Consider the following 22,431-nt stretch of genomic DNA (forward strand, 5'->3'; position numbering starts at 1 on the left):
TAGGTAAATATATTTTGGAGATCATAATATTGGAATTTTTCATGGCGATAAGTATCATAGGTATCCAACAGTGTTCTTCAGAATGTTGGTTGGCTATAAACTTTTTTCAAAGCTCTATTGATTTGTCAAAATACAGTGTCGCTTTTAATATTCAAGGCATCTCAAAATCATTTTCATAAATGTAAAATTGTTATGAGCTATCATATAACAGGACACATAAAATGTGTTACAATATCTCTATTTGGTTAACGAATACAAACTTTCTATCAAAATTCCATTAGTAGAAAACTTCACATTTTAGTTTCTTAACTATGCTTACACAGTGTCTTTCACAGAAAGAAGGAAACAAAGATTCATGCACATATATAGACACATTTACATACAAACATCAAGACATTTGTAGATGACACACAGAGAAACACAAATGCACAAGCACATAATCACGCATAAATATAACGAAAAAACCTGTTATTAGTTAGCAGCATATAAATGAGGGTAGTTCATTGTCATTTCTACACTGCTGCTGACTTTCATGTACAACTGGGTTGGGAACATTTACAGAACACATAATTCATTATTTTTGGGCATGGATTCACAGATAATTACAGTAGTGGAAAATTCTGGTTTTGAGCATTATTAGTGTTACAAATAAAAACTGAGAATATAGGAAGAATTTGTTATGTCATAGCTTAAACAAAACTCATGTTGTCAGGGTCCAAAATTAAGTTCTTACAAAATAAAAATATATTTAAAAAATAAATTGTTGGCCAAAATCATTTAACGGATATGAAAAATATTTAGCATTATTCCTTATATATATATATATATATATATATATATATATATATATATATATATATATATATATATATATATACTGGCAGCCAAAAGATTGGAATAATGTACAGATTTTGCTCTTATGGAAAGAAATTGCTACTTTTATTCACTAAAGTTGCATTCAACTGATCACATTGTATAGTCAGGACATTAATATCATGATAAATTACTATTATAGTTTGAAAACATTTTCAGAACTTCTTAAACTACTTCAAAGCGTTCTCATCAAAAAATCCTCCACGTGCAGCAATAACAGCTTTGCAGATCCTTGACATTCTAGCTGTCAGTTTGGCCAGATTCTCAGGTGACAATTCACCCCATGCTTCTTGTAGCTCTTGCCATATTTGGCTGTCTTGTCGGGCACTTCTCACGACCTTACAGTCTAGCTGATCTCACAAAAGCTCAACGGGGTTAAGATCCATAACACTCTTTCCCTATCTGTCACTCAATTTAATTTGTGTCGATGTAGTGACACTAGGGGTTGCTCTTGGGAGCCCCAAACACCTCAGATCTTTGAGAAAAGGCCAATGAGAATTGGCAAGTGGAATTTGCATGCCAATCCCTGGACATACGGTATAAAAGGAGAAGGCTCACAACCACTCATTCAGATTTTTTCTTCTGAGCTGATTGGTTGTGTTCAGCGAGCTGAATTCCTCTGCCGGTCCATTCACCTCTAAGAAGCGAATTGCTTTTGGATACACAGTGTATTTCAGCGGCTTTGTGTGGTCGCTGCAGATTAGCCCCTGGGCGCTTTGACAGACTAAGAGAGTATATATTCCTGCAAAAGAGTGTATTTTCTCTAATTAAGCAAACACACTGACATGAATGTCTTTTTAAAGATGCACTTCAGTCTCTGTGTAGTTTCTGGGTGCGGTCGTTATCTCTCCACCTCTGACGGCCACGATCGCTACCTCATGTGACTGTGTCCTAATCACATTGAGGAAGCGTTCCTGGATGGTTCATGTTCTCATTGCAAGAACATGACCCCTAGCTTGGACGCATGGCTAGCGCTTTCCAACCTGTCGCGTTGGTTGGCCAGGATCATCCGACTCGGCTGTATGATTCAGTTTGTCAGGCGTCCACCCTGGTTCCGCAGCGTCCAATTCACATCGGTGAAGGTCGAGAACGCCACCATCCAGCTCGCTGAAATCATGGTCCTTCTGCAGAAGGGCGCGATAGAGCCTGTCCCTCCAGCCGAGATGAAGAAAGGGTTCTACAGCCCTTACTTCATCGTGCCAAAGAAAGGTGGTGGGTTGTGGCCAATCTTGGACCTGCAAGTTCTGAATCGGGCCTTGCACAGACTCCCGTTCAAGATGCTGATGAAGAAGTGCATTTTGGCATGCGTCCGGCATCAAGATTGGTTCGCTGCGGTAGACCTGAAGGACAAGTACTTTTCACGGTTCTACCTCGACACAGACCATTGGTGATGGTGCTGTTTTTACATCAATAATGTCCTGCCTATATTTTGTGACCAGTTGAATGCCACTTTGGTAAGTCAAAGTATCAATTTCCTTCCGAATCTGTACATTATTCCAAAAGTGTGGCCACCAGTGTATATATATATATATGTATGTATATATATATATATATATATATAGCAGTGGCAAAAAATATTGGCACCCTTCGTAAATATGAGCAAAGAAGGCTGTGAAAAAATCATTTTGATCTTTGATTCAAAACATTCACAAAAATATAACTGTTAATTGAAGTAAAACAAATGAAATAGAGGAAATATCTCATTTTTAAATAAATATTTTTCTCCAAAACACGTTGGCCACAATTATTGGCAGCCCTAGAAATTCTTATGAGTAAAATATATCTGAAGTATATTCCCATTCATATTTTAGATTTTTTAGTGCATCTTGGAGACTAGGAACATGAAATTGTTCAGCCATGTCTTCCTATTTCACAGGGGTATAAATATGAGGTAACACACAGGCCAAATTCCCTTAATCATCAGTCATAATGGGTTAGGCTAAAGAATATAGTTCTGATATACGGCAAAAGGTTGTTGAGCTTCACAAAATGGGAAGTGGCTATAAGAAAACAGCCAAAGCATTGAAAATAACCATTTCCACCATCAGGGCAATAATTTAAAAGTTCCAATCAACTGGAGATGTTAAGAATTGGCCTGAAAGAGGATGTGTTTCTATATTGTCTCCACTCAAGGTGAGGAAGATGGTGAGAAGTGGCCAAAGACTCTCTAAGGATCACGGCTGGTGTAGGACATCACCTACATAACCTACATCACCACATGTTGTTTGGGAGGGTTTCAAGAAAAAAAGCCTCTTCTCTCATCCAACAACAAACTGAAGGGTCTTCAGTTTGCCAGACACTAATGGAACGTCATATGTGACCAGGTTCTATGGTCAGATGAAACAAAAAATATATTTTTGGCAGCAAACACCAGAGATGGGATTGGCATACACAGAGATGAAGTACTCAGTGCCAACGGTTAAATGTGTTGCTGCATCTTGAATGTTGCAGGGCTGTTTTTCTGCCAGAGGTCCTGGACATCTTGTTCGGATACATGGCATTATGGACTCTCAAAAACCTGACTGCCTCTGCCAGAAAGCTCACAATGGGCTCTGGTTGAATCTTCCAGCAGGACAATGACCCAAAACAAACATCAAAATTAATAAAAAAATCGTTCACTGACCACAAAATCAAGGTTATATTTTTTGAATGAAAAATCAAAAGGCTAAACAACGCAGAATTTTTTTCACAGCCTTCTTTTGTGCATATTTATCAAGGGTGCCAATATTTTTGGTTACTACTGCACACACACACACACACACACACACACACACACACACATATGGATTTAGATGTTCTTCCCTTGTAGCTGTGTTTGCGGCGAACAGTACACATAATATGCTAGCAGTCTCTCTGAAAACACTATCAAAAACATTGATTTTGGTCGTTAACAGCAGGAATGTGTTGCCACTATGTTTAGAATGATCACAAGATGAAGTCGGTGACAGTAGGTTGAAAGCTCTATTGCTGAAATAGATCTGTGCTAACTGAAATTCAAGGCTCCCCAGTGGCCAAAGCTAGAAGTGTTGTTGAACGAATAGGCAAGTGAGCTTTAGTTTTTGGTGCCAAAAGCAAGTTGTATGTTTAGTTGTAAATTATGTAATACAGTCAACAGGAATGCGTATTTTATTAACCCTACCCTCTAACCATAACCCCTAGCCTAAACCTAACCATTAGTTGAGTAAAAATGTAATTTTAGAGAGAAAATGCAACCTCCGAATTGCACACACCATGTTTTATGTGAACGTGAATACGTCCTGGTTTCCACTGGACCAGTGGAACCAGTGTTGCTTGGTGTGAGTTAATTTTGGACCCTGCCTTTAATGTTTCAGAAATAAAATAAAGGCACAAATCTCTTGTATGTTCGTTGTGAACCTTTAATGTCTGTAAAATATCAAACAACTAATGTAAATGAATATCATGCTCCATTCAAAAAGACAGAAGTGCTGACATTTTCATTTTTGTAACATCTGTCTAATTGTCTGTTTGTTTAATCCTAAATGATTATTGATCTTTGGGGAAACTAATAATGAATGGTGAACGAAGCAATGTCTGCATCAGTCCGTTTGACCTGATGCTGTGAGAGTTTAACTGTTAGTCAAGTTAATTCATTCAGGTTCTTTTCGAAAGTGTTTTAAAATAAGATAAAGAAAACACTGACATATATGCAACATGTGGACATTCACTCAGGTACAAGTGCATTCATAACCTAATGTTAGTAACTTACATTAAACCCAACCTAATACATTAGTTTGTATGTTTGGTCTTACACAGAGACACAACATGAAGTGTATGGAAGTTAAGTTGTTTTGGAAGTTGCAAGTTGTTTTACATTTTTGCTGGTATTCAGGTATACTGGAATGTACTTTGCATTTAAAGAGTTCACATAGCTTCTTTAATGGTGTTAGTAATAAGGCTATTGCTAATAATGTTACTATTACTATATTTCAGAGGCACTTGAGGGCAAACCCCGGCATTCGGTTTGTACTGAATCTGTTGTTGTGGAGTTCTCCACAGTCTCAGAACAGTTTGCCGCCACGTGCCGACAAAACCTCTCCCTTTCAAAGGTTTTCTTTTCTTGGAGAAACAATTGGTCAAGGTCCCAAGGGCCTGACTCTTGAGGAATCTGATCCACCCCTTATTCCCTCATACATCAGACTTAGGAGAAGCTTAGTCCCTTTCCAGAACTAAACAACAGGACTGTGTAAAAGCGTGTTGGGTCCCAACAATAGTCAGGATGAGATCGAAGCCTTTATGGGTCTTTTATTTGTCTGTTAATACAGCATTCTTTTTGAAGGCTATCTTTCTAAAATCACTTCACCGTTTACATCCCTTTTCAGTGGTTATCTTACCACTGAAACCACAAAACAACTCCTTCCAACCCAGTCCACAAGCAAGGCTCTTGGGTGTTTGCCACCCCAAATGTCTGGCCCAACCTCATTTTGGTTTGGTGACTTCTTAGCCACAGTGACTTACTTGCAGGTGTGGACATCATAAACTCGCGTACACTCCTGGCAGCTCACATAGCAGCACCAGTGGAAAATACAGTGGCATTTCTCCTTGCGTTTCTCAGTTCGAGTGTTGTGGCCACGGCCACAACAGAGTAAGTCGCAGCCATCGATACCGTGCGAAGTCAGGTTGCAGACACGGTCACGAGTGCCAAAGGAACCGGTTTCTGAATTGGGTTCGCAGAAGTTAGGCGAGGTTTCATAGTAGACAAGATCTGTTTCGGTTGGGGGCTTGAAGAAGGTGTACCTTGGTCGTAAGGTCTCGACCCAGCCCCTTGACTCCCGATGTTTCTCCACCACCATTTCCGATGCGCTGTCATACTTGTCCTTCATGTAGTCGCCAATCACCCGAAAGTCAGGCTGCGACCACCAGCAGGTTTTCACCTCACAGCTGCCTGAGAGGCCATGACACTTACATTTCAGGTACATATGGTCAGTGATTGACTAGTGAAAAGAGAATAACAGAATATTGATATTAGAACCACATTTGCACATAATATCTGTAAGGCTTTATTTTTACCTTAGAAGTTACATATATATATATATATATATATATATATATATATATATATATATATATATATATATAATATGTAATAATAATATGTAATTATAATATTTCTAAAAAGAACAGCATAGCCAGTCACCATCAGGTTTTGTTATGGATGCTGGCCCCCACATGCGATGCTGGTGTTCTAACGTCCCCACCAGACTTCTTAAGATGTTTAACTAGCAAGACTGCCTTGGTCAACCATGCTACTTGACTAGCTTCAACAACTAAGTTTTCACCAGTTCACCCAGCATAAACCACATACCAGAATGTTAAAATTGGTCTCCCAGCCTAGCCAAGCGGGTGCGCATCTAGTTAAGCAGATCAATTAACTGCCTGATAAGCTGAAAATTCCCCCAATCCCTTCTAAAACCAACCACCAGACCAGCCTGCAGGAGACCAGCAAACCAGTTTAGGCTGGTTTTGAGTTTTTTTTCCTTCCCAGCAGGGACCTCCAAAGCTTTGTTAGTACCAGGTGAGCATAACTAGAAAAAGTTCTCACCACACGTCCAGCTTCATTGTTGTGGCGGTTCATAGCAGAGCGTGCATCTGGCCGGTTCTCACGAGCATCAGCAAACTCTCGTGATACCATGATGCCAAACTCCACATCTTCACTGCAGCCACCCCACTTCCAGCCCTCGCTGGGTGGACCTTTCCGTCGTGTGTCACATCCGCAGCTGGTAGCTGATCCCTCAGCACAAGCACGAGTCACAGCGAATGCTACTCCCGCAGAGGCAATTGCATGGACAAATGCTGATTCTCTAGTGGCTGTGGGAATGAACAGAAAAAACGTTAGTGAAGTGTCACTTCATGTTTTACACATTGGATTACACAGGATGTCTGCAGTAATTTGTAGTTATTTTGGAGATGCAATACTTTGTCCTGACATCATTTTTCATATAAAATAGTGGCATCAGGTAGAATTGCAAAAATGATCACTGTTTTCAAGCAGGTTTTCCAAACACTCCCCCATCTGCCATTGGTTGGACAAAAAATGGTAGTCACACCCTAAACTCACACCATTGTTTGAACCAATGTTGCTATCTTAGGCATGTCGGGATGCTCAACCAAACAGAATATGAATGCACCACAAAGCTGCAATTTTTACGCTTTTTGAAGGAGCTATGGATTTCAAACTATAAATGCCTTACTTTGAAAGAAAAGCGTTTTAGCATCGAAAGAATTACACCCTTCATGTTTCTTCACACTTATAATTGTGCAATTTAATTTTCATCTAAAGGCAGTTAGCTCAGGTCTCATTGTGGACATAGTGTGGCACTACTAAAGCATGAGCCTGTGAAGACCAGGCATATCCTTCCAGAAAAGAGGTAAGTACAAGGCTGACAAGTCTATAATTAGAAAGACTCAATTAAGCAACTATGAGGTGGGGAATAGACCTGTATTACTCATGGATAAGACTAATGGTCTTTGCAAGACCCAACGCGCCAAGTTCAGAATTAATATGAAAATGAACAATACACATTTTAGTTGATAATAACCTTAAAGATGTTCCAACATTCTGTCTAACAGGGGATTTTGTGACGATTCTTGCTGACGAGGGCCCCATGCAAACTTGAAAGCCTTTTTTGAACAGACAGCTTGGTACATTTTGATAAATATTCTGTGGTCTTGTGCAGTCTTGCACTTGTAGGAGAGAGGAAATGACTGTGGAGACATAATGAATCAAGTCTTCCTTTGTTGCAGGTTTCAACTGGTTAAAGAAATTAAGGCTGTGGATAATGATGTTGCAAAATCAGCCACAAGTCTTTCTTATTCCACAATGCTCAATAAAACTACTGCCTTTGTATGTTTAGATTGAAAATTCCTTTCAAAAATCAGTGGGGGGAATTCACAGAATGAACCCACATCTTGTTACGATGTTTCTTTGCACACATTGTCTGGGTTGTTTTAGCACCCGAGTGGCATTATACCTAAAGAAATTATGCAAGACAGGTAAAAGTGCAAACACGGGAAAGGAATCTGTGTTGAACGTAATTTGCATGGGACAGTTCCCCATTTTGCAAGCTGGTTCTAAGTGCTAGGTTTCAGTGGATGCACCAGACTACCAAAATCTGTCATAGTCATCAGCGCTTTGTGGGTGAGAGAGACTGGTCACTACTTGACCGGCCAACCAGAAAAAGACCCTGTGCTCCCGATGGCCAATCCCTGGTTCTGGAGAAAATTAGCCAAAAAATAGCTTACTCATAGTTGTCGTTGGGATAGGAGAAAGTATTTTAATACCAAAAAAGTGTTTAATTGCAGAGTACAAGAGAACAATCTGTGGACAAGGCACAATCTATACTAAGCCTAATTGACCCTACACTAAGCTCCACCTCCCTTGGTTACCATTGCTCTCTCTAACAAGCTTTGCAAAACTTCCCATAGGAATGAATGGAAGATTGTCTTGAATGGCACAGTTTTTAACAAAATATTCTCCTAAACAGAATTGAAAATATTCGAACATAGGATGAAATGAAGAGTGACGTTATAAATCATATTTATCTGACATTTCTTGTAAAAGAAATAGTTAATTTACACAGTAATTTGATTGAAAACTGTGGAGACTGTGAATCAGAATTGAGGCAAACGATTATCACAGTCACCTGAAACTAGAAAAGAGTCATTTGAAAGCAATACACACCTGATAAAAATAGTGTATGTGAACAGAACTGCTCAGAGCATCTTACAACACACTCCCTATGATGCTGTGAACTCTTTATACTATCATCTTTACTTAGACGTAAGTCAGTACATAAATGTATTACCGTTAAATTATTAGCTTGAATTTACCTAGGAGGAAATGTATGTGTCCTTGCTGATGTTATACATGTTCATTTGGGAATGAAGGCTGACACAGTTTAATCCATAGCATGCTTTTCTCAAGATTGATTTAAATATTTAAAAAAGAAAAGGAAAGAAGAAACACTGCAGATATCATCTCTACGTACCTCATGTCACTATTATAAGTCACCCAGCAGGACCATTTTGATAATTTCTATAAAATTACGCTTAAAACTACTCATACACATATTACTCCCGAAGACTCTCATTGTAAAAAAGCAAACGGTTGTCATAAAAATGGCTGATTGCAACAATTGCTAAGACAGGATTGGTCAAAAACGCTTTTAAGGTGGGTCAATGACAATGACAGTGACTCATTTTTACACGGTGCTATACCAGCACAAATATCGCCTTGTTAATCACAGTTGGTTAGTCAACATGATCACATGAGAAGTCATGTTGCCATTGAAATTTCCAGTACCCTGACATTGACCCCATTCTGCTGAGTTACTGGCAAATGGCATCTCCCATCAAATATCTTTGCGCTAAAAAACAATGCACAAAAGTGGCACAACTGTTTAATGAATTTTCCCCATTGTTATAATTCTTCTATATTCTTAAAAAATAAATATTTCCTCAACATTCATTAAATGATTTTGGGATTGACCTAGATGCTTATCTGTATCTTTAGCATAGATATCTTTGATTTCTCTTAGTCAAACTAGCAACTGCTGCATCTGCATCCATCAACTCAATCACGTGGTTATTGGTGGTATGCTTAGTCTGGTGTGAAAGGGCCATTCAATTACAATTTAAAACCGACTGAGTGGCCCCTGTTTTATGATCAGGAAGCCAATAAAGTTTGGTTCAAATACGGCTGGCTGACATAGACGTGGCAGACTGGTCAGGGAAAGACGGAAAATGCGTTTGGGAGGAAGGGGTGGGGGATGCAGATTAATGTCCAGAGGAACAATGGATAACAATAGTTAAAAGCAAGATATGGAGACACATTGGAGTGGTAGGGGGGCTTTACCTGAGAAAATAATGCAGGTGAAGCCGATTAGACTGATCATTTGTGACAACAGTTGGCCCCTTCTGCCCACCTTCAGGCTAGCTTTGCTGGGCCCTCACATGCCAAATGGTCCCTGTTACCTGCTGGGATCCTGAATCCCACATTGTGCTACCACTGTCACAGCGAATTACATGCACAAAAGGCCCCCGATATTTTATATGAAATTTGCCCTTGCCTGTGATTAGTGGGGACCAAGTTAAGTCATAGCAACAGAGAACTATGCATTGGCTGGACCCCACTTGTCGGCTGATGGGGAAATCCCCATTGAAATGGTTTAATAAAACAATCTAAAGGGCGTGTGAATTGTGAAAGAAGCTTTCTCTTCGGCTTAATCTTATGGTCGCCCAGATATTGTGTGGTGAGTTGGGCTCAGCATGAGGTGGGGCTAAGGTCCCACTATCAACTCTGTTTGCCACACCCCATCCTTTCTTTCCTGGGCAGAGTTAATGATATACCGGTGAGCAGACCTCCCCCGGCACAGTTAAACATGCATTTGATGAAAGGCTCTGAGCTCTCTGTACATCCTAAATTGTAACAGTTTCTCCTCTTGAGGGCAGAGGTCATAACCCGGGTACCCTGACCTCATGCAAAGTTGGTTTAGATGAGGGTGTTAGCATTAAGAGTCATGGGATTTCTTTACTTTATTCTGTGTGGTGGCCAACATGGTTGCTGCCCCAGAGGAATGCCAATGAAAAAGGAACCATTTCATTGACACCAAGATGTTATTGCATTGCTTGTTAAACATCTGAAGAAATTGAGAGGAAAGGCTATTTAGAATAAAATAATAACACCATATACTCTTAATACAATTTTGCCTAATAAATGTTCATGATGGCCAATGGCCGATATAGTACTGATATATCAAAAAAATATAAACAAAATGTATCAAACTAAACACTTCTTTTGCACAGTACTTTAAATTCACACACACACACACACACACACACACACACACACACACACACACACACACACACACACACACACACACACACACACAAAAGAACCACTGAAAACATGCCCTATCTATTGACAAGTCTTTTGGTACATTTCAAATTACCACTTTTGTTACCACCTAATATGCCCAGTTAACGGCTGATATTCTCAAAATGGCAAATATTCTCAAAATGGCTAAATATTGGGTGATTATTCAGTTTGGCCAACGCTGAAGAGTAAACAAGCAAAAACAAAATAGTTACGTAAAAGACAACCACATTTTTTTATTTGCCTCATCTGTCAAGGCATAAGTCACTACTTTTCAGTTTAACCAATGATTCAAATAGCAACAAAACCTTGAGTGACAGTAAGAACAAGTTAATTCTGGTGTCCGATTGCAGCTCGCATGCGACCAGCAATGTGATCCACTGAAGGCGTGTTCAGCGAACTCTAGCGCTCTTCAAGAACACCTGCGATGACTCCCCTTTCATCACAAGTGGATTCCACTGGGCCGTGTTTTGACACTTTGGTTAATGTAAATTAATGAGTGCTGATGCAGACGTAGCCTGAGGCAGCCCTGTGAAATAGATGAGACTGAGTTTGGAGAGGCCGTTTGACTTTGCAAAACAATGCAATACTGTAGGCGGTCTGTCATATACACACACACACACACACACACACACACACTTAAATCAAGCAAAGCTAGGTGGCAAAACTATGACTACAAGATGTTCAGAAGATAGATGAAATGCAGTACTTGGTACCAGTTACTTTAAAACTGTAGCTTCCCAGGATACAAGCTACTTCTAATTTAAAGTAGTTCAAGAAAAGCAGTAGTTAGCAAGACTACAAGTTATAAAACCTGAAGGGTTTTTCGGTGTTAAAATATGTTCTCCAATACCAGCTTATGCAGAGACAACTATAAGAAAGCCATTCTTAATTTAATATTCTCAAAAACCTTAAACTGTGTGGCGCTATAAAAATTCACCTGATTGTTTGAGCGTCCCATCTAGCCTGACACAACAACATTGACATGCCATGAGTTGGGGGCATGACTATCTCTTTGTTCAATAAACAGCAGACGGGGGCATATTCGGAAAGCTGTTTCTGCTAGTACAGGAGAAATTATACACTTTTTCAGATTTAAGTGCTAACTACATTTAAGCTATTTAAGGAGGCAATTTTTATCAGGTATATAAAAAAAGAGTAAGGATGTAATTTAGGGTAACCACATTAAACTTGAATGGATAAATGTAAACTAAATGCAACTAATTCTATTAAAATATTATAAATATAAAATGTTAGATTTTTGCCTCAAAAGCCTCTAAATGTAAAACATGCAATTTCTGTACCACTACCATTGCCAAATTAAATTGCAAAAATATATATACACTGGCAGCCAAAAGTTTGGAATAATGTACCGATTTTGCTCTTATGGAAAGAAATTGGTGCTTTTATTCACCAAAGAGACATTCAACTGATCACAATGTATAGTCAGGACATTAACAACATGAAAAACCTTTTTAAACTACTTCAAAGTGTTCTTATCAAAAATCCTCCACGTGCGGCAATGACAGCTTTACAGATCCTTGCCATTCTAGCTGTCAGTTTGTCCAGATACTCAGGTGATATTTCATCCCACACTTCCTGTAGCACTTGCCATAGATGTGGCTGTCTTGTCGGGCACTTCTCAAATACCTTACAGTCTAGCTGATCCCTCAAAAGCTCAATGGGGTTTAGATCCATAACACTCTTTTCCAATGATCTGTTGACCAATGTCTGTTTTTTTGCCCACTCTAACCTTTTTTTTTTTTTTCTGTTTCAAAAGTGGCTTTTTCTTTGCAAATTCTTCCCATAAGGCCTGCACATGTGAGTCTTCTCTTTACTGTTGTACATGAAACATTAGCAGGTAGAATTCAATGAAGCTGTCAGCTGAGGACAGGTGAGGCATCTATTTCTCAAACTAGAGACTCTGATGTACTTATCCTCTTGTTTAGTTGTACATCTGACCTTCCACATCTCTTTCTGTCCTTGTTAGAGCCAGTTGTGCTTTGTCTTTGAAGACTGTAGTGAAGACCTTTGTAAGAAATCTTCAGTTTTGGCAGTTTCAAGCATTGTATAGCCTTAATTCCTCAAAACAATGATTGACTGACGAATTTCCTGAGAAAGCTGTTCCTTTTTGCCATTTTTTACCTAATATTGACCTTAAGACATGTCAGTCTATTGCATACTGTGACAACTAAAACCCACAAAGACAAAGTTAAGCTTCATTTAATGAACCAAAAAACTTTCAACTGTGTTTAATATAATGGCAAGTGATTTTGTATTACCAAATTAGCAATATAGCATGATTACTCAAGGAAAAAGTGTTGGAGTGATGTCTGCTGGAAATGGGGCCTTACTAGATTTGATAAAAAATGACTTTTTTCAAATAGCGATGGTGCTGTTTTTACATCAGTAATGTCCTGACTATACTTTGTGATCAGCTATATGCCACTTTAGTGAATTACAGTACCAATTTCCTTCCGAAACAGCAAAATCTGGACATTATTCCAAACATTTGGCTACCTGTGTGTGTATACTGTATATATACACTCACCTAAAGGATTATTAGGAACACCTGTTCAATTTCTCATTAATGCAATTATCTAATCAACCAATCACATGGCAGTTGCTTCAATGCATTTAGGGGTGTGGTCCTGGTCAAGACAATCTCCTGAACTCCAAACTGAATGTCAGAATGGGAAAGAAAGGTGATTTAAGCAATTTTGAGCGTGGCATGGTTGTTGGTGCCAGACGGGCTGGTCTGAGTATTTCACAATCTGCTCAGTTACTGGGATTTTCACGCACAACCATTTCTAGGGTTTACAAAGAATGGTGTGAAAAGGGAAAAATATCCAGTATGCGGCAGTCCTGTGGGCAAAAATGCCTTGTTGACGCTAGAGGTCAGAGGAGAATGGGCCGACTGATTCAAGCTGATAGAAGAGCAACTTTGCCTGAAATAACCACTCGTTACAACCGAGGTATGCAGCAAAGCATTTGTGAAGCCACAACACGCACAACCTTGAGGCGGATGGGCTACAACAGCAGAAGACCCCACCGGGTACCACTCATCTCCACTACAAATAGGAAAAAGAGGCTACAATTTGCAAGAGCTCACCAAAATTGGACAGTTGAAGACTGGAAAAATGTTGCCTGGTCTGATGAGTCTCGATTTCTGTTGAGACATTCAGATGGTAGAGTCAGAATTTGGCGTAAACAGAATGAGAACATGGATCCATCATGCCTTGTTACCACTGTGCAGGCTGGTGGTGGTGGTGTAATGGTGTGGGGGATGTTTTCTTGGCACACTTTAGGCCCCTTAGTGCCAATTGGGCATCGTTTAAATGCCATGGCCTACCTGAGCATTGTTTCTGACCATGTCCATCCCTTTATGGCCACCATGTACCCATCCTCTGATGGCTACTTCCAGCAGGATAATGCACCATGTCACAAAGCTCGAATCATTTCAAATTGGTTTCTTGAACATAACAATGAGTTCACTGTACTAAAATGGCCCCCACAGTCACCAGATCTCAACCCAATAGAGCATCTTTGGGATGTGGTGGAACGGGAGCTTCGTGCCCTGGATGTGCATCCCACAAATCTCCATCAACTGCAAGATGCTATCCTATCAATATGGGCCAACATTTCTAAAGAATGCTTTCAGCACCTTGTTGAATCAATGCCACATATAATTAAGGCAGTTCTGAAGGCGAAAGGGGGTCAAACACAGTATTAGAATGGTGTTCCTAATAATCCTTTAGGTGAGTGTATATATATAAATTATATATATATATATATAATTTGTTTTAATTTTTTTTTCAAAAAGGTTACCTGTAAACTCGCCTTGCCTTTGGTCAGCCAAACAGATGGTACCACCCCAAACTCACGCCATTGGTTGAGCCAAAGTTGTTCTGTCAGGTAACACGATGCTTAAGTAAACAGAGACACGTGGCACCGTAGAGTCACAGTATTTACACTTTTTGTGTTTTCATTGACTACTATTGCATTTTAGTAATAGCATTTTTAACAATGAAAAAACTACACACACCACCTTTAAGTATTTTACCCTTTAGTTTCAAACAGAAATTTCTCCGCTATTGCCTAGAATACTAAAAGAACATAATCTAAATCTGCCGAAAGTGCCTGAGCAGATCTACGGCAGCTGTGATTGTCAGTAACAAGAAACTGAAGAGCTACTTAGATCACTGTGCCATTCAGCTCAACACAAAAAAGAGGAGGAAACCAACGCACATCCATCTGCACCACAAACACTAACACCACCGTACAATAGCGCTAGCTCTGCAAAAGTGACGGCGTCAGTCACAAAGAAGTGAAAGTGAGAGGTGCACTTCTCAAAGCTCTATGAAAAGCTTCTGAGCTTCGACGCGCCCTTTAAACTGCCCCTAACAAAGCACTTAATCTACCTGCTTTGACCTCTCACATTATTAAGAGCCTCAGAAGCTTTAATCCAATCAAAATGATTTACTAAAGCCACCCCTGGAACCCAAAGACTGACCCGGTTCAACACCCCCCATCACCCCTGTTCCGACCAATCTCCCCTTCAATTTAGACCGGAGGAGGGGAGCTGCAGGGGATATGGAGGAGGCTATTTACACTACAATGGAGAAGAACTGAGGAGTCCTCCCATCATCAGTGGCCCGCTTGGGCTCAAGCCCTCTCCATCAATGTAACAATTGCTTGAGAGTTTATTAAAAGCAATTGGCTCGGCTCACACAGCCTCCCACTGTAGCCGGCTATCAGTATTCACCCCACCCGCGGCCCCTCGGCAGGTTATGGCCCCACATACCCTGACCCCTTGTTCTTCCTCATACAACCATCCCTCTTCATGATGGTGGTGACAAAGTATTGAGACTGTGGGATGACTTCACTAAAACAAGAGACCTGATGGTGCTTTTTATTTAATGAGACTGTAATAAAAGCAGCAAAAGGAAGCCAAAAGCTTATTAAAAAAATCTCTAGTCATTCAAAACCTGGACATACCAGATCAATAACTAATGACTGACGACATGTGTAATGGTTTAAGGTTTTTCCAATAACCAAGTACCAATTGTAATTTATTTTTAACTACTTGACATCTGATAAATCTCGAATTGCACCCTCATGTAAAATGACCAAAATAAGTCATCATTATCCTCCCTACTGAAAAAAGGAATATAAGTCATAGCAGCTTAAGCTGGTAAGAAGGTTTTGGGAATATTGTAGCTGGTTTATTGCTGGTCCATAGGGGGTCTACCAGCTCTAACCAGCTTGACCAAGATGGTCTACAAGGTGGCTTTCAGGATGTTGATATGTGGTTGCTTAGGTGTTCTAAGTGTTTTTTTGTGTGTGTGTGTTTTTAGCACATTACTATGATGTTCTGAGTGGTAGCTAGGTTGTTGTTTACTGGCCAATCAAAACTCCCATGGCTCTATGATAGCCTGGTCCCAAGATATGGCTTATGTCCCTTCTTCAATGTAATGTTATGAGATTTTATTGACCATGTAATCATCCACAAGATTTTTGGAAATTGATTTTATAAACAAAGTGAAGCATCTAATGATCTAATTTGAGTTTTTAAAGGCAATCGGAGAGTGTTTATGACAAAAACACAGTACACCTGTACTGTAGTTCACTCCGCCCCCTCTAGCTCTCACACTCGCTCCCAATCACCGGAATATTAGTTTCACCTGCACTGTTCAATTCCTCTATTTATACCCTGCCCTTTCTCCCCACAGTTGTTGGTTATTGTTTAGTTTACCCCTTCACTTTGCCAGCTCTAGTGTTTCGCTAGCTTTCCCCTGTTTAATCTACTCTCTTGTTTGTCTTTGTATATTCTGATCTCCCGGCTTCGACCTTACTACGCTTCTCTGGATTTGCCCCTTTGTACTTTTGCTATTCTGCCAATAAAGCAGTTTTACCCGACATTGTGACTATCTCATCTTGTGTGTTTTGACAGAATAACCAACCTCACAAAATTTAGTCACAATGGATACCGTGGAAAACCTCCAAGGCTCACTAGAGCGGATTTGTGTGGCGATTTCTGCCCAAGGATCTACTGTTGGGAGACATGGTCAAGCGCTTACAACCCAGGGGCAGCAGATACAAGAGATACTACAGACGGTACGTGCGCTTTCTGATCAGTTTAACCCTGTTCCACCTGTGTCTGTCCCTGAACCCGCTGATGCTCCCAACGTATTTCCGAGCGCCGTGAGTTTTCAACCCCCCGAGAGGTTTGATGGCTCTACGGACGCTTGCCAAGGGTTTTTAATGCAGTGCAGTGTTTACATGAAGTATCACCCCCTTTTACGCTCTGACAGTGAGAGAATTCACTTTTTGATTTCACTTCTCACTGGCAAAGCGCGGCAATGGGCCACCGCGTTGTGGACGGCCGATAGCCCACTTCTTGCTTCCTACGATCAATTCTGTCACCAGATTACCGTGGTTTTTGATCACCCTGCAGCTGGTAGAGATGTGGGGAGCCGCCTTGTGTTTCTTAAACAGGCGTCACGCACCACAGCCGATTATGCCCTTGATTTCCGCACCCTTGCCGCTGGTAGCGGGTGGAGCGACCCCGCTCTTCTAACTGTCTACCGCCTGGGTTTGAGCAGTCAACTGCAGATGGAGCTAGCCTGTAGAGGAGAATCACTGTCGCTGGAGAATTAAATTCAACTCTCCATTATGGTTGATAATCTCCTATGCGATCGCGCTTTTCGAAGTCCCTCAGTCATCCAAGAGCGTACGGTGGGTTCCAACTCATCTCACCCCCCACCTCTCGAAAGCTCTTCCAATTCTGAACCCATGCAGTTTGGTCGCGCTCTATTAACCCCTGCAGAGCGCACTAGACGTTTGACACAGAGCCTCTGTCTGTACTGTGGCAAACCGGGTCATCGGATTGCCTCATGCCCGGTCTGTCCCCAGCCTTCTCTCTCCAGAAGCCAGGTTAGAACATCCGTCATTCTTAACATTACCCAGAAACAAGTCTGCCTCCCTGTGGTTTTGATCTTTAATGATGTCTCCTTTTCTACCCCAGCCCTAGTTGATTCCGGGGCAGCGGGGAATTTTTTGGACGATGGCTTGGTCCAAAGACTTGGTATCCCACTTAGTCCAGTTGTGCCACCTCTCAAGGTTAATTCTTTGGATGGGGCACCCCTCGGATCGGGATTTATTTCCTTCAGAACCATGCCATTGTCCCTCCAAGTAGGCTTGTTCCACAAGGAGACCATTCAGTTTTTTATTGTTCGGTCACCCAAGGACCCAATAGTTTTGGGTCACCCCTGGTTATCTCTTCACGACCCCCATATTTCCTGGCGCACGGGGGAGCTGTTGCGCTGGACTGACCATTGTCTGTCCCACTGTATTTCCCTTCCTGTTTTCTCAACCTCCGTAGAGAGCCCCGAGGTGAGATCTCCGGTCTCCATTCCCCCGGAGTATTCTTCTTATGCTGATGTGTTCAAAAAGACCCAGGTTAATCTCCCTCCACATCGTAGTGTGGACTGCGCCATCGATCTTCTTCCGGGGTCCCCGCTCCCTAAGAGCAGAGTATACCCCTTAACGCTGCCTGAAACCAAGGCCATGGAGGACTACATCGACGAGGCGCTCAGTCTCGGCATAATACGACCGTCCACCTCCCCAGTAGCGTCAGGCTTCTTCTTCGTAGACAAGAAGGATGGCGGGCTTCGCCCCTGCATCGATTACCGTGCCTTGAATAAGGTAACTGTAAAGTTCGCCTATCCCTTGCCTCTCATCCAGCCGGCCCTTGAGCAAGTCAGCAAAGCCAAGATCTTCACTAAGCTTGACCTCAGGAGCGCATACAACCTCGTGCACATTCGAAAGGGGGACGAGTGGAAAACTGCGTTCATCACCACCAGGGGGCACTACGAATACTTGGTGATGCCGTACGGCCTCGCAAACTCCCCTTCGGTGTTTCAGTCATTCATGAACGAGATCTTCCGCGACATGCTGGACCAATTCCTCGTCATCTACAAAGACGATCTTTTAATTCACTCCTCCACACTCTCGGAACACACTAACCACGTCTCGAGGGTGTTACAGAGACTTAGAGAGCACGATTTATTTGTTAAGGCAGAGAAGTGTGCCTTTCATCGTTCCTCCGTCTCCTTTCTGGGCTATGTCTTGTCTGCAGGAAAGATGAGGATGGAAACCGACAAGGTTGCCGCAGTCCTGTCCTGGCCAGAACCTAGGACGCTGAAGGAGCTCCAACGGTTTCTGGGTTTCGCTAACTACTACAGGCGCTTCATCTGAAACTTCAGTAAGATCGCCGCACCCCTCACTGCTCTGACACGAGGCAACCCGAAGTCCCTCACATGGAGCACTCCTGCGCAGCAGGCCTTTCAAGCTCTAAAAAACGCATTTACCACTTCCCCTGTTCTCCAGCAAACCGATCCAACGCTCCCGTTCGTGGTGGAGGTGGACGCCTCTGAGGTGGGGGTGGGAGCGGTGCTACCCCCGCTAAGCTGTACCCTTGTGCCTTCTACTCCCATAAACTGTCCCCCCCCGAACAAAACTATGACGTCGGGAATAGAGAGTTGCTGGCCATTAAACTAGCCCTTGAGGAATGGCGTCATTGGTTGGAGGGTTCTAAGTTCCCGTTCGTTGTCTTCACCGACCACAAGAACCTGGAGTACATTCGTTCAGAGGTTGAACCCCAGACAAGCCAGGTGGGCCATGTTTTTCACTCGTTTTAACTTTTCGGTAACCTTTCGCCCAGGCTCCAAAAACACCAAGGCTGACGCTCTCTCTCGACTCTTCAGCTACGGCTCCAAACCTTCGGGGCCAGAGACTATTCTCCCTACATCGTGCATCGTAGCCCCCGTTAGGTGGGAATTGACGGAGGCCATCCTACAGGCTCAAGGTAACGAGCCTGCGCCTCCTCAAACCCCCCCCAACAAGATGCACGTACCCAACATTATTCAGTGGGTCCATACTTCCCTTTGATCCGGCCATCCGGGTATCACTCGTTCCACTGAGCTGCTCACGAAGAGATTTTGGTGGCCCACACTCAAGGACAACGTCCAGGACTATGTCCTTTCCTGTCCAGTCTGTGCCCAGTCCAAAACTCCTCGTCACCTTCCCACTGGGCTCCTCCAACCGTTGCCCGTACCCGATCGACCGTAGTCCCACATTGCCATGGACTTCATCACCGACTTACCTCCCTCCGACGGTCGGACGGAGATCCTAGTGGTGATTGACAGGTTTTCAAAGATGTGCCGCTTGATTCCCCTACCTGGATTACCCAACGCAACCCAACTGGCCGACCTCGTAATCGACCACGTCTTCCGGAACTTCGGCATCCCCGAGGAGATTACACACCTACCTTCCTTGGGCCGAATACGCCCAAAATAGCCTGGTCAGCTCCTCGACCCACCTCACCCCATTCCAATGCGTCCTGGGCTATCAGCCACCGATTTTTCCTTGGGAGGCTAATCCCAGTGATGTTCCGGCGGTGGATACCTGGGCCCGGAAGTGCACCCAGGTCTGGTGAGCCACCCATGACCGTCTACAACGCTCTAGTCAAACCAGAAGTCCAAGGCAGACCACCGACGCCGACCCACTCCTATATTCCATCCAGGCCAGAGTGTGGTTATCGACCCGAGACATCCGTCTTCATCTCCCGTCCAAGAAGCTGAGCCCTAAGTACATCGGCCCTTTTAAGATTGTGCAGAGAATTAACCCTGTCACTTATAAATTACTTTTGCCACCCCGCTACAAAATCTGTCCTGTGTTTCATGTCTCCCTCCTTAAGCCCGTGTTTTACAGCCCCATGTTCCCGCCCACTGCATCCCAGACACCCCCTCCACTACTCGATGTCGGAGGTCAGCCCGCATATACTGTTCGGGCCTTGTTAGACTCCAGACGTCGGGGTGGTCAGTTGCAGTACCTGGTAGACTGGGAGGGCTACGGACCTGAGGAACAGTCGTGGGTACAGTCGAGGGATGTCTTGGACCAAGCTCTCAAGCTTGATTACCATCGCAAGCATCCCGATTGTCCCGCACCACTTCCCAGAGGTCGCGCTTCTCGTAACTGAGCGCGGCCGTCCGCAGCAGAGGGGGAAGTACTGTAACGAACTCTAATCCCCAAGTTCACTCCGCCCCCTCTAGCTCTCACACTCGCTCCCAATCACCGGAATATTAGTTTCACCTGCACTGTTCAATTCCTCTATTTATACCCTGCCCTTTCTCCCCACAGTTGTTGGTTATTGTTTAGTTTACCCCTTCGCTTTGCCAGCTCTAGTGTTTCGCTAGCTTTCCCCTGTTTAATCTACTCTCTTGTTTGTCTTTGTATATTCTGATCTCCCGGCTTCGACCTTACGCTTCCCCTTACTACGCTTCTCTGGATTTGCCCCTTTGTACTTTTGCCATTCTGCCAATAAAGCAGTTTTACCCGACATTGTGACTATCTCATCTTGTGTGTGTGACAACTTCATTTGTTTCTCTAGGCTAATTATTTCATATTACTTAAACTATATATTTACTTATTTCTTTCTGTTAATTTTCTATCTACATTTTTACTTATTAGTTTTCTTTTTATATAATTTCTTGCTCTTGCAATGCATTATTATTTCTGTTTAATACGTATTGTCTTCACAAGTTAGAGATAAAGAGTTGTCTCCATTTCAAGGTCTTCTACCCCACAGTCGATGTTGTGAAGCAGTTATTGACCATTGTCCCCCAAGCAATCAGAATTCTCCGCCAAGCAATCAGACTTTTGAACTCTTGATCGATCACGATACATTATATCAGCTCTGCACTTTATTAGCCTCAGACTGGACTCAAATGTTATACTTCTCTTAATAACACACTGGCAACTGACTATCAGCCGACAGCTGAATGTCAACACAACACTTCATATTTATTTCCAATGATTACATAGGGTTACATCTTTTATTGTATACAGTCTTCTTATGTTGTGTATACTGTATATTGTATATTATTAGGTGTATATTGTGTTGTGTAACAGATGTGTAAACTGTGTTATGTGTAAATCAGATGTTTATTGTAATTGTCATGCTGCTATGTTGTTCGGAACGGCACCCAAGACTTCCACACACTGTTGCACTTGTGTATATGGTTGAGTGACAGGGATTTGATTTGTCTTTGCTTGGTTTTATAACACTAGTTGAACTTGTGTTGGTGAGACAAAGCCGGACTGAGCATTGAGAAAGACAAATAATCAGATTATTCAAAAATCTCTTCTTATTTTTACCATCACTTCATCTCCTGCCTTCTGCTACATTTCTTTGCTGACTCTGCCTAACTCGTGGGCTAAGAGTTAACAAGCTAATGATATTGACTGGGTTTTTGATATCAAACAAAACTCAGATTTTTGGATATCTTCTGAAGGAGAGAGAGGTCTAGTGGGAGACTGGATCTAACATTCCTGGCATTGTCGGTAAGGATGGATTATTTAACATTCATTCAGAAGAATGATGGTTAATGTGAGCAATAGTGATAGTGATGCTTGCCTTAGCAAATTTTACATTTCTGTAATGAAACAATCAAGTTTGGTGTGTAATTAAGGAACAATTCATTCAGAAACTGTTTCATGTTGTTAAATCAACATAACCCTAAACTGCACTGTCTTGTGCACAGACTTGTGCTTTCAAAAAGAATGCTAGCTGATTAAAAACCCAAACAACGCATTCATAA

General features: G+C 42.1%; 1 protein-coding gene across 1 annotated transcript in view; it reads right to left on the reverse strand.

The window, feature by feature from the left end:
* Positions 1–886: 886 nt before the first annotated feature.
* LOC127649053 (protein Wnt-3a-like) overlaps positions 887–22,431 on the reverse strand; it is a 33,816-nt gene continuing 12,271 nt past the window's right edge. The window contains exons 3-4 of the mRNA XM_052133947.1: positions 6,434–6,699; positions 887–5,825 (exon numbers count right to left, since the gene is read on the reverse strand). Coding sequence (XP_051989907.1) covers positions 5,346–5,825; positions 6,434–6,699 — 746 coding nt within the window. The 3' untranslated portion in view covers positions 887–5,345. The remainder of the gene's footprint in view (positions 5,826–6,433; positions 6,700–22,431) is intronic.

This window comes from Xyrauchen texanus, chromosome 9, assembly GCF_025860055.1.
Source record: "Xyrauchen texanus isolate HMW12.3.18 chromosome 9, RBS_HiC_50CHRs, whole genome shotgun sequence".
Taxonomy (NCBI): Eukaryota; Metazoa; Chordata; class Actinopteri; order Cypriniformes; family Catostomidae; genus Xyrauchen; species Xyrauchen texanus.